We start from the raw sequence: 13,520 nt of genomic DNA, 5'->3' as shown, positions 1-13,520 counted from the left end.
TAAAAGAATAAAAGTGAACTGGAAAAAGATTGAGGCAAGTTATCAAAGCTTCTGTAGAGGAAATATTAAATAAATTGGCAGAAGAATTACAAAGAAGGGATATAATAAAATCCCTGTAATCATGACGAGCCTGGTAAAAGCAAGTAGTGAAGGATCATTCCTTTCTTTTACTACAGGAACTCAAAGGCCATTAGCCTTGAGCTTTTTGGTAGTTACTTTAAAACAAAGGGAAGTATCTTCCTCTTACAACAGTGAAACTGTGGAATGTAATGTCACAGTGTGCTGTGGAGATGAAAAGTATGAATTATCTTAAATAGGTAATTAGACATGGGAGAAAGTTCCATCCAAATGTATTAAATACATTAATGTAAATACTAGGTATGTTTTTACAGGCCAAGGTTTCCAGAAAATAAGGGACAAGTATATTTCACTTCCCTGGAAGTGTTCAAGGCCAGGCTGGATGGGGCTTTGAGCAACCTGTTCTAGTGGGAGGTGTCCCTGCCCATGGCAGGGGGTTGGAACTAGGTGATCTATAAGGTCCCTTCCAACCCAAACCATTCTATGATTCTACCATCTCCATTTTATTTTTGCATTCTTTCAGTGCCTGCTACTGGCCACTATCAGAGTTGATATTTAGCTAGTTGAACTGCAAGTACTATCTTTATGGTAAAAAGGTAGTTAGAAATGACAGGCTTGATTTGGGTTCTCTAATTATTCCTCTCTCCTCCCTACCTTAAACTCTGCCACAGTTACATGTTAATTTCTTTTTCCAGATATAATTTATCTCTGCATATTTATGCCTGCATAAGAGCTATGTGCTGTTTGAGAAGTGGACCAAGCCTTTGCCCTCATGCCTTTGGATTAAATGAGTTATTTAATGAGCATACTTAAATATGGACCCTTCAGGAGATGATCTTATGGTCAGCCACTGTTACCGAAAAGAAATATCAGAAAGAACTCAAAATGTTTTCCATACTGGCTCACCACAGTTTTCCATCCCATTCTGTTTAGAAACCCTGAGTCAGCACCTGGAGTACCTTGGGGTCTGTGGAGATCACACAGAAGCTGAAGATCAGATCCTTGAAAGTCTGAATGGGATTCTCCTGGCTCTTACTGAAGATAGCTAAGTATCACTCCAGATCACTTTTTAACCATTTGCACAATCCAAAAGCATTCACTGGAGGTTTTAGCTTATTGTGATAATCTATATTACAAGAAGTGATTGCTGCTGGAACTATAGCTGTTCTCAGCCTGTTTTGTTGTTTTCCTTTCTCTTTGTATACTCACAAATCTGCCTGTGACCAGATAAAGCTACTGGGCACTAAAGCACCTGAAGTTGCAGAGAAATTCCATATTTAATATTCTATTTACTACAAAACAAACTCCTAGGATTAAATTGGGGTGACCCTATCAGGTCAGGAATTTCAAAAGCAGTTCTTACGTCTCCTTATAAGGAAGTCCTTAAAGGTCTCTGCACACTCTCCTGAAATGACATAAATCTGTATTTATTTGAATCTCCTAGCAGACAATGACTTACTACCTTAAGGACAATTAGCCATTAGTTTTTGATGAAAAAAGGCTAAGGGAATTGACTGTTCTAATTGCTAGTCTAATAAAAGATGCTGTACCTACCTACAAAGTTAATTGCTAGGCCATACCTCAGGAATAGAATCTTAATCCCTGACTTCCCATGCCTTACGCAAGCATCCTTTTACAGCCAGAGAAGATGAAACCGTTTTCAGCTTTGCTTTGCTTTCAATTCAGCATGAAGCAGAATAATCAGCTGAAACTACACTTTTTGCAACTGAAGCAGATGACTGTTCCTATATATTTAAGGCAGAGACAGCCTTTAAGTACCTTGATAAATCAGAACCTTGGATCTCACAGACATCCACTCAGAACTCTAGGAAACAAAGCAACATGTAAATAAACAGTTGTACACCTGCTGCACATTTGTTAACACTCTTATCATTACAGAGCAGAGATCCTTCAGTCTACTTAGAGAGAGTGGGATCTTCCTCACTTTGGCAAAAATCCTGAAGGGCAATCCACGATGTGCAGTGAAAGCAGCCCAGGTGCTTTCAGAGATAGCCAAGAATGGTACGTTGTACTGAAGTGTTACTACAAGGCATATTACAGCACATTAGCCATACGTTTCCACTCTTGTTTTGTTTCATGGCTACCAGCTACTGGTTTTGCAGTTGCAACTGTTTTATTTCGACATGGCAGAAAAACCCCAAATCACAAGTCCCTCTCCTTTACCCACACAGAGGAAATGAAGCAGCCGTGTATCGAAGCAGGTTTAGTTCCAATTTTGATACCTTTGCTGGAAAGCACAGACCAAGAAATGTTGCTTCATGCTGGGAGGGCTATTGGCCGTATCTGCTATGATAATCGTAAGTATGGACTTGAGAGAATCCTATTTTCCCTAGCTGTAAGGCATTCTTTTATAAGGCATTGTAACCTGTAATTCATACTATTTGTTTTTTTTTTATGATTCCTGAGTACACAATGCACTTCAGCCTCCACTTAGATACACAGTTCACACAGCTCACAGACACGAGGCTTAATGCATCCCAAACACCTCCTAAACTCTGAGTTCCCTGCTATATTTTTTACTTCAAGGTGACATATCTTAGTCAGAACTGCAACTACAAGAGTAGCAAAGCCTCAGACATATCTTAATCAATTTTGCGGAACCGCTTTGGGCTCAAATAGTGAATGGCTTTGCCGCCTTCTAAAGTAGTAATCTATAAAACAAGCACATATTTAAAAAGTGAGGCAGAAAAAACTTACTCTAAAAAATAAAAAATACTTAGATACCTATCTATGCAAGATCTCCTATCCTTGTACACAGGAGATCTTTGTGCTCCAGATTTTTCCATAAAGCCAGGACACTAGCTTGCCTGCTAGTCCCAGAAATTAAGTATTTATTGCATATGGGACATAATATGGAAGCTTTCACCCAGTATCTTCTATCCATTTCCTTCTGCCTTCAACCTACCTTCTCTTGTCTTTTCAGTGTGAACCTGTGCAGTTTTATCTAGAAATCTATGAAAGCCAAGCATGATAGGTACCTGGTATAGATTCTACTACCCCCCTGCAAATTAGATGTGTTTGCCAAGGAATATCACATAATAGTTCAAAGAACCCTTCCCCATATGATTACACACAAGGCTCATACAACTGCTGTATCCAGCATATGGCCATACTGCAAACCTGCTTTGCTTCTCCCAGAACACAGCCCAGCACGGGTGTGACAAGATGACTGTGGCTGTAAAACACGTGCTCTGATAATTTCTATTACTAACACAGCAATAAATACATCATAGAAAAATTCATTTCAATGATTCCCTGATTGAATCACAGTTATATATACAGTATATATTAAAATAGCACCCAGATACTTCCTGACATATGTCATACACAGTCATCCAAGTTGCAGTCTAGCTCTAAGCAAGACACCCCTGTAAAAGCAGTGTCACTGTACTGTTAAGCAACCATCACTCGTCTTTCACAGTTGTTGAGATTCTCAAAATAATTTTAGATATTAAGCTTTCATTCATTATGAGGCAAACTGCAAAAAGAAAGAAAACCGTTATCAGTGTTTTCCTCAGCAATTCTACATGTGGATGGAGACAGCTGTAGTTAGTATACTAGAACCAGTCCCAAATTAATTTTTACTAACTGTACTTTGCCAACTTCCCTTAAACCACACAAATTTACACCTGCTTGAGAACCTTACTCAGCCTACAAAAATTCCAAAGATCCTTTGAATTCAAATACTCCAAGACTCCCTAACATGCTGAGCAACTAACGTTCAGAAAACTGGAAGACAAGGATTCCCCTAGATAAACTTTAAAGCAGTCTGTGTCTCAGTGGTATCTTATAATAGTCCAGGTACTGGTAAAGTGTCATTTTACAAAGAATTTTTTAAAAACCAAACAAACAATCCTTATTTTAACATATAAAAAGCAGGTATATGGACATTTGCTATACAAGTCAGAACACTGCTGATCCCTGGAAGCACAGTTGCCAGTAGACTACACTTTATCTTGGGTTTCCAGTCCCTTCCATCTACTTGCCCTTCAGAACAAAAGAAGCCATAGGATAATAAGGCTGAAATTCCCATTCCCTGAGAGAAATAAGCCAAATGGTTGACTGCTGCTCACTCATTTCAGACACATACCAGGAGATACAGCCCACCAGAATTCACTTTAGAAGCTGCACTAGTAGTAGATACTCACACAGTTATCCTGTCTTCTTACTGTGGCTTAATTCCTCAAGTCAAAGTAGAGCCAGGATGTTTAGCAAAATCCTCCTGAACCCACACTTCCCTAACACATGCAAATAGCCTGAACAGCACAAAAGCTGTACCAAATCTGACAGTGTGAGAAAGAACCAGATTATCTTGCTGCAAAGCATCTCAGCTGGTCCCTACTTAACCACCTTTAACTTCTATGCTTACTATTACCAGGGAATCTTCAGGAAGAGCTGGTGAAGGTAGGAGTAATCACATCACTAGTCCGAATATTAACTGATTATGCAGAGAGTGAACCACTTATCCATGTTGACCTATTGGCCTTATGCAACCTTGCAGAACTTGGTAAGTAAAAGTTTCTGTAACTTGGAGTAAAATATTCCCTTCATACCGTCACTGCCCTTCCATGTACATGCAGAACGCCAATGTTTGTGGTGTTTCGTTTCGGTTTGGGGTTTTGTTTTTGTGAGGGTTTTTCTTGGGTTAATGGGGGGTGGGGTTTTGATTTTGGTTTTTTGTTTGGTTGGGTTGGGTGTTGTTTTTTAAACACTACTGATACCTACTCAGGGAGTGGCCACACTACCTGTATTGGAGAAGTAACTACTCTTTCCAGGACTACCAGCAATAGCTAGTACTATATTAAAACAATTAAGATTTAATAGACAGGTTTTGACCTAGAAAAAGGTACAGAGGGCATAACATCATGTGGTAAATGGGCAGTTTCAACTACTTCAGACATGGTACAGTAAATACTCATTTATTAAAAATATATTTCTATTTAATAATTACATTTATATACCTTAATGAAGCAGCTTCCTTTTTAATTTACACGATTTCCAAATCAAAGGTATCTACACTAATTTAAAATACAACTGCCCTACTTTACACAAATTGTAGATAGTGATAGAAGCAAAAGACCAAGTATAGAATTATTACCACACTTTGTGTATGGTCTGAGTACGATTTGTTCTACTGCTTCCTGCATTTAGCTGGAGAGGTAGGGAAGGGGGTACTGTGTCACACTGTTAAATCATCCCCTAGTGAGGTCTGTCCTTTCTAGATCTCCTATATTACTTAATACCATATTCTATTCAAATGTCTTCTGTCAGACAGCAACAAGCTTTAAAAAAACCTGATCTTTGTTAACATACATCTTGTAGATGTTTAGGATCCCAGCAAGACTAGAACCATCTAATCAAGGCAGAAAATATACAACTGGAGCAAACTGGGATGTGCCACTTTGATACATTAAATAATCATACTACAGATGGATTTATAAGAGTCAGTGGAATTAAGCCAGGATTAATTTGACAGCTATTATAAGGTCATAGCTACAGGAAATACACAAAAAATAGTGTTAAAGAAAGAAACTGGGGGAGAATGGATAGAGTTTGGCTGTCTTGGTGCTGCCCAAAGGGACAGAAACATCTACCAAAAGAAGAAAAAGCATTTAAAAACAAAGTAGTGTCTAATCGCTTCAGATTATAGGGATATACATTTAACATTTAATCAGGTAAAAAACCCAAACAAACAAGATTCCAAATCGTAACTTTTATCTTATATGCAGATATAGCTAAGGAAGCTCTAAGCAAGACAAAGGTTGCTGAACAGCTGGTGAAACAACTGAGAAGAGCAGAGAACCACGAGAGGTTAGAAATTGTCTTTGAGGTCCTTCAAGCACTTGCAGAAAATGGTAAGGCTCCTTTCAGCTCAGGGGAACGAGGGGAGATGGTGTACTGGTACTTAGCTCAACACTCTGGGTTTAGAGTTTGCCATGGGTTCCTACTAATGGAACCAGCAATCCCTTCAGTGGAAATAAGCCACAAAGAACATACAAAATCCTGGCCTGAGCAATATTTTGAAGCATAATAGGCAAGGCAACAGAGAAAGGAGGGAGACAGTAGCATTCCACTATTTCAGTGGATCCATAAGATAGATTCAAACTCATACTCTCCATTGTGTGTAACAGGAAAGCAGACTAGACAGATTGAATTTTATAAAAAAATGACAATCAAATATCATAGAAGATGTCTACTCTAAGCAGTGTAACAAGCACTGGCAGGAATCTGCTAAAAATATCTAGACACCTGATACAGATTTTTAAAGACATGAAAATTCATGACTGGCAACAGAAGAAATGTCAAAGATCAATGCAAAAAATTTCCTCATTCTGCCTTGGTGTTATCTTTGCAGCAGCGTGTCTGTTACAAAGAAAACAAAAAAAAGGGACTGTATCTGAAAAAAGTCTGGCTAAAGTTAAGGGATTGAGCTTCCTACTTTGAAACACTTCAACAGCAATCCAAGAATCTTTTGGTGTGCTTTTACTGTGATCTCTACAGATGCTCTGAAAGTGCAGTTGGTGGAAGCGGGCGTCCAAGAGGTGCTGTCTGAGATCCTGCTGAGGCTCCAGGGGAGCTCACAAGCTGAAGATACATGCATTGTGAAGGCTGCATCAGATCTCATTGTCTCTCTGCTTCTTGGAGGTAAAACTGGGAATACTGACAGTCCAGATACATAAAGAAACAACATCAAAAAGTCCCCTTAGCAGAGGAGTTGCCATCTGTGCTGTCGCTTTCATTTCCTTAACAGGGACACACCTGCAACCTGTGTCTTAACCCTTAGGGGAATTCTTCTAAGACACCACACTTCTTCTAGGAGCCTAGTGCTCATGTTGCCACGCTTCCCTTCAAGCACATTCCATGATTCTATACACATATATGTTGCCTCAAGTCATCTAACAGCACCGTGACTGCTCCTGCGCAGAGCAAATGGAAGCACAAGAACTTCAGGCCATTGTAGCTGTACCTGTGGCTGTCAGTTCAAAGCTGGCCTAGGAGTCAGTTTTAAATTTAAAGCTAATCATCAGATTAAGTTCACATGGTATTGAATTACTCATGTTTCCTCATTCGCTATTCCAAATCTGTGCAGATAATTCAGTCATTTGGATTAACAAATGAAATGTAAGAACTTTTTTGTAATGTAAGTTCTGCATCTATCTTTTAGGAACAGACTACACACATTGCTGACCTAGATTTATCACTAAGACTTTAAGCTGATTTCAGGAACACCACAAAACATCTAAAGATCTAACAGCAACTTAGTTTAGTTGGGCCTCCTATGCTGTATTTTGGACAGCTTCACTGCATCCCACCACTCCCAGTCCCAAAGCAACCAAAAATGTAAAGGTCTTACATTATTAGCCATAATAACAATCTTTAAAAATCATCATTGATTTGATTTTTTACCAAAAAAATGGTAAAGTTGGTTATTCTCTATCCTGCAAAGATAGAAAGCCACTGTTTGTAAGCTGAGAGAAAAGCAACACTATTAAGATTTTATTGGCCCTGGCTCCAAAACAGTAACATTTTTGCTTTTCTGCAGACTTGCATAGCTTTAAGTTACAGATACCAATGGTACTGAAGTAGTTTGAGGGACACAACTGTGAAAAACAGGGTGGTCAGGTATGCAAGCTTTTGCACCTTTTTTTTTTTTTGCCTAAATTACACATTAGTAGAGGGGAGCCTCTGGAAATGTTTCATGGCAAACACATTTGTCAGAAATATAACAAAAGCCAAAACATACCAGTTATTGATGTTTTAGGTTTTAAAATCACTGCTAGGAAGGGAGGGCTACTCAGACACATCAGGGGGAAAAGTAAGTCTCAAGATAAGCTATTTCATCCCTCATGCTTTCCTATTACAGAAAACAATGAGCCTTAATACTATGCAGAGAAAACACATAGAGACTCTCACAAACAGGCTCCTGGAAGGCACGCTCTGCTGAATCAGCAGAAGATACCCTACCACATTTTCTGTCCTTTCTCATGGATAGCTACTGTTCTGGGTTCAAACTCAATGAACAAAAAGGAGCTTTTTCAACATTGCTCAACTTCCTGCATTAATATGTGATTAATTATCATAAAAGATTCCCTCGCATCTCTCTGAGTGTTTAGCTAGTCAGTCTCATCTGTTTTGTGGGGTTTTTTTAAAGCAAGCTATCATGCACACATCTCTCCACCTCCCCCCACATCCTTTCTAGACTCCCTTTCTTCCTTGTCTTATACCTTGCTCTGAATCAGCCATTGTGCATCAGGGTTCTCCAAAGGCTACAGAAATGCCCTCGGTGCCTTTAAACTGGCTATCTTCAATTTATTCAGCTGAATGGCTTGCTTTGTCACTCACTCTTCTCCCTCCGTCTTCCCTACAACCCCATTAGATGTTTCATGTGGAAAAAGTGAATAATCCCTTTCAGGCCCCAGTACGTGCCACTGATGTATGCACAGCCTTTAATCTAAGAGGAAAAAAAAAATCCTATGGAAATCTGATCTCGGCATCAAATGACTTCTGAGGCAGTGAAAAGATGACAGACAGCTTTTGCAGCTATGAAAGTGGCTGTTCCTATCAGACTTTAACTATGAGCCATTAAATTGAAGGTTCTGCTGCTATCCAAGCAAAAATCCATAGGAGAGAGAACCAATTTGGAGCTCTATGACAATCAAAGCAAGGCAACCACTAATGGGTTCTGCCTATTCGCACTTTACACAAGAGAAAAAAAAAAAATGCTCTGCCATTCTTTGGTTTGAAAGGTGGGGGGAGGAGATAAATTAAGTTCAATTAGGGTGAGTCTATATGAAGATCAAAGTATTTTGCCTGTAGAATTTTTTCAGACCAAAAGAGATGGTCTGTTCCTAAAGAACCTATTCCCTAAAGAGGACTGGGCAATTTTCCTGATCTCCAAAGTTAGGACCAGGCAAGAGAACATTTGAAGAATTACAAGCAAAAACATCAGCTTTAGAGAATGTATGCATAAATTGTATCAAAAGATTTTTGCATGACTAGAATTCAAACTATTTCACAGACTGACAGTTCTCATGAAAATATCCACTTACATCTTCTAAGCATTTGACAAATTCTTACTTAACATACAGGGGAAAAATATGCTACTAACTGAAATGCCAAGAGATTAAAGCAGTAGTAGGCACTGGTTCACAAGACGACATGAAGGAGTTCCTACTACTTTGGGGTAGAAATAACACTCAAACCAGCAAAGGTGTTAAATTGCTAGTCATTTTTAAATGGTACATACTCAAAAATTTGAGGTCTGTACATCTTAGGCATGCAGTTAGTACTATGAGAAGCACCTAAAGCTACTTTTAGCCAGAATCTTTATTTGTATGAAGTCTGTATAGTTCCACAGATAATTGTTTGCCCCAGGTGAAGATGTGATTTTCCTATACAGCATTCGCACTATTTTTTCATGTTTTAACAAACAGCATTCACATGGTAATAACACAGCAATAAGGACATTTTGAGTGGTGTCAGGAATGTTTCTTGAGGTATAATAAGCTGCATAAAAAAATATAGAAAAATATTTGCCAAATGGCATCTTCAAAACAACTCCTTCAGAAAGGATGCAGACTGTAATACACAGGGTTTTGTTTTGCTCTTTAGGAAAACCCATTCTCATTCCTATCAAGGTGCTAAGTAGCTGCTGATGACAAAAGGGCTGTCACCTCTGCAGAGCAAGTTCTCAGACATGCACTGACAAAACGTGGCACAACATTTTCTGGGCAAAATGGCAGTTCTTTGGAATGTACAAATCCGCTCTTTCACCAGCATTAAACAGATCAGAACTCTCTAGGTCAACTCATTTTCCTTGCTTTGTATGACTGCAGTGCAATTAGACTTTGTTTCACAAAGTGGGTTTCTCAAAACAAGTAAGAAAAACCTAGGCCTGATTCTTTCAATAATTAGTTAATGACAAATTATTTGAATACAAGGAGTAAGAGTAGTCCAGAACTAGTAATCAGACTCCCCATTGCTGGATAAGATCTCTGGTCTCTCAACTGCCTCTTAAACCAGTAGAATAGCAAAACCATAGTATTAAAGCTATCCTGTGGAGAAATGGAAAATGTCACCAGTATTCCACCGTATACATACTGGAAAATAAAGCAGTATTGAGGAAGAAATTGACTGGAGAACATATGGTTCTGAATTTGACAGTGACTGTCCGTAAAAAACTCTCTCAAGCTAAGCTTTACTAGAGGATGTCTCAGCATCAGTTCACAGGTGGCTGATGCCTGTTTATCTCTGGAGAGCTGAAGGCTGTAAAAAACAATGCAAAAGCTGCAGTCTCAATCCTATGAAGACACAAAAACAGTCAAGGCAAAGACTCCCTGAATTCTCAATTTACATGATCAATTTCTATCATGGTGTTTCTTATCTCTCTCACCTGCTTGGTTTTGCTGCTTTCTTCAGATGGCAACTGTGTACGAATGGTACAAGTGGGACTAATACATCAGCTTCTGGATCTTTTGGAGAAACATGTAGAGAGTGGGGACGTCTCTGTTCAACATGCAGCACTCAGTGCTCTTCGAAACCTTGCTATACCAGGTACAGAGTTTAAAGACAATTGACTTACTGTGATACTTTGTCAAGATGGGTCATTTAATGCAGATCTGTGCAACTCTAAGTCACCAATTCCAGTCCTTTGCATTCTGAGGGGCAATTGACCTTTTTTTTTCCCCCTGCAGAGACATATATATTTGAATAATAATTAATCAGGACTTCTCATCTACATAACAGATCTAAATATAACAAAGTGTGATCTCTGCCAGCTGCCAAAATGTTTTCATATTAACAGCATACAGCAGTTCACGACAAAAATGCAGAACACAGTTTAAAGCTTAAAATACAGAGTATGAGGTGGAGCTATCACATCACAGCTGGTAAGGATTTCATAAATCTGTTCCTCTTTTACAAAGCCAATATTAATTGCAAATTTGGCCTTTGTAACACACTTAATGACAATTCTTAAGAAAGGCATTTTTTAGGGCCTGCTGCAATAGGACAAGGGGTAATGGCTTTAGACTAAAAGAAGGCAGATTTAGACTACATAGAAGGAAGAAATTTTTGGCAATGAGGGTAGTAAAACACTGGCACAGGTTGCTCAGAGAGGTGGTAGATGCCCCATCCCTGGAAACAATCAAGGTCAGGTTGGATGGGGCTCTGAGCAACCTGATCTAGTGAAAGATGTCCCTGCCCATTGCATGGGGGTTGGACTAGATGACCTTTAAAGGTTCCTTCCAACCCAACCTATTCTATAATGCTACTCTTGGGATTTATTTTTTTTTTAATACACATCAGAAAATTGCACTGCTTCTCATCTCAAATTTACTGCTTCCATGTGAAAGTGAAATTCAGGCCAAAAATGTTTTACTAGAGATTTAACACTCTAGCACCCTGCAACAGAGTCCTTACACCATTATATAGTACTCCAGAGAAGAGCACGACACCAACGCTACTTTCTGAAAATAAAAGAACCTGAAGTTGTCTGCCAATTTTCTTATGTAAGCTAGTGAGCATGCTTGGTTTAACAGTTTTATACATAATCATTGCTTTGAACAAGTGAGAGCCCAGAATATACTACTTGCTACTTTGCCTCCACTACTTCCTTTTAAAGCCTGATATACCCTCATTTCTTCTTGCAGATAGCTCCCTTCAGAACTTCGCCTATTTCCTTCAACTTATTTTTGATACGCTCTCAAGTAATTTATTTATAGTTTGACTTAAAGTATTATCACACTCTCCGGATCATAATAGCCAGTCATGTCTGTCTATTCAGTATCTTAATAAACATTTCATACCATAAGCCCCTCACTGCTTCTAGGTATATTTTATTTCTCTGTGAAGAGATTTTTCTACCACCATTCACATCAGCAGAGGCCTCTGCAAATTGCTTTTTGGTGCTAATAGAATATGTAGTATTTCAACCATGCACACCAGCTACCTTACATCAGTTACGGCCTAAGAGAGCCATTAGAAGATAATCATAGAATTCTGAAAAATCATGGAGAGCCATCCACCTGAAATTAGGAGAGTAGCTTAGTAGGCAAAATGTAACTATCTTTATTAGAATGAAAAGGTGGATTATTTTTTTTTCCTATAAGCTTAGGGTTGCCCCACGCTTAGTTCTCATTGACTTCACTCCTGCAATACGTACAATAGGATTTAATGATTACAAGCAGCAAAGATACCAATTAATCTCATTTGGACGACAGTTTTGATGTAGTTTCCCTTGACAACAGGGAGAGATGATCACATTCTAAATCACAACAGAACTCCTTCTGGAGTTCTGAATACCAAGGCCCACTTTTTGCAATGCCAAACCCAGGCATTCCTTGGGAGTACCTTAACAAAGCAATGAACAGGCTGATCTTGCAAAGATTATAGGATCTAAAACTCCAAAAAAAAATGTGGTTGCAACCTCCAACTTCACCCCTATATCACTGCCTGCTACACAGAGTACCCATAGATCTCAATGTTCTTTACAGCTATACTTTAAAAGGCTCAACTCTGAACTATAAAGTATCAATGTATCAATACAATCTGGTTTGGTTATCTGTTCTGGTCCAATACAAACCATTTTAGATCTAAGCGTGTAGGCAATGCATAGTACTTTAAATGTTATTCCTACACTGTGTTTTTCATCATCAATTTGTAAAAATAACAGAATATGGAAGCTGTAAGACATTCCCTTACAATAATACATTACTTCCAGAAATACAAACTGTATCACTTTCAACAATATAGTCTGGTACCTGGTAATACAAAAATAAAAAATGAATGCAAATCCAAATAAATCATAAAATAAAAATGAATTAAATATGGGCCAACACGTGCAAATGGGCACTGGGAGAAGTCTTCAAATTAAGTAGTGACCTTAAAAGAGAACAAGTGATAAACGAATTTGAAAAAAGTCATTATGCTTTAGGGAATGGAATCTGTCTATGCCACTGAAAAACAAGACATTAAGTTACTGAAGCGTCTGCTTCTCTATCTGCCCCTATTTCACTGTCCTGTCACGCCTCAAAAAAAGGCATGCAGAAGACAGGAAGAAAATTGCTCTGGAGAAAGCAACTTTTGGTAGCACAGTCAAGCAGCATTAGGACTCTTTCCAGACAAGAGACAAGCTTCTGATTATTACCAGGGATTACTGCACTAACGACTGGAGCAAAGGCGAAAGAATTAGGAGACGAAAGCACAGAAACAAAGCATGAACAGCAGGGGATTAAGTGAGCTCAAATGCAAAAAGAAAATTCATTCTGAAAAAAATGGGGCCATGTAAATCACTTCTGCAACCCAGCTCAGTTAAGATGAGCAAGCACAGGAAAGGTTTGCGGATGGATAATCTATTACAACCAGAAAAAGGAAGAGAAACAACAATGCTGTGTTTATCTTTTTTTTTTTTAAATGTACTT

The 13,520-nt window shown here is 38.6% G+C and overlaps 1 protein-coding gene across 1 annotated transcript in view; it reads left to right on the top strand.

The window, feature by feature from the left end:
* The first annotated feature begins 1,013 nt into the window (after positions 1-1,013).
* The window catches only part of LOC106887050 (rap1 GTPase-GDP dissociation stimulator 1-like), a 28,983-nt gene continuing 16,476 nt past the window's right edge, over positions 1,014-13,520 (top strand). The window contains exons 1-7 of the mRNA XM_014940402.1: positions 1,014-1,122; positions 1,978-2,100; positions 2,271-2,396; positions 4,478-4,606; positions 5,829-5,954; positions 6,601-6,744; positions 10,519-10,653. Of these exons, the coding sequence (XP_014795888.1) occupies positions 2,276-2,396; positions 4,478-4,606; positions 5,829-5,954; positions 6,601-6,744; positions 10,519-10,653 (655 nt within the window). The 5' untranslated portion in view covers positions 1,014-1,122; positions 1,978-2,100; positions 2,271-2,275. The remainder of the gene's footprint in view (positions 1,123-1,977; positions 2,101-2,270; positions 2,397-4,477; positions 4,607-5,828; positions 5,955-6,600; positions 6,745-10,518; positions 10,654-13,520) is intronic.

This window comes from Calidris pugnax, unplaced genomic scaffold, assembly GCF_001431845.1.
Source record: "Calidris pugnax isolate Ruff unplaced genomic scaffold, ASM143184v1 scaffold39, whole genome shotgun sequence".
Classification (NCBI taxonomy): domain Eukaryota; kingdom Metazoa; phylum Chordata; class Aves; order Charadriiformes; family Scolopacidae; genus Calidris; species Calidris pugnax.
Note: the sequence above shows the minus strand (reverse complement) of the source record. Positions and strands in the feature narration are given on the sequence as shown.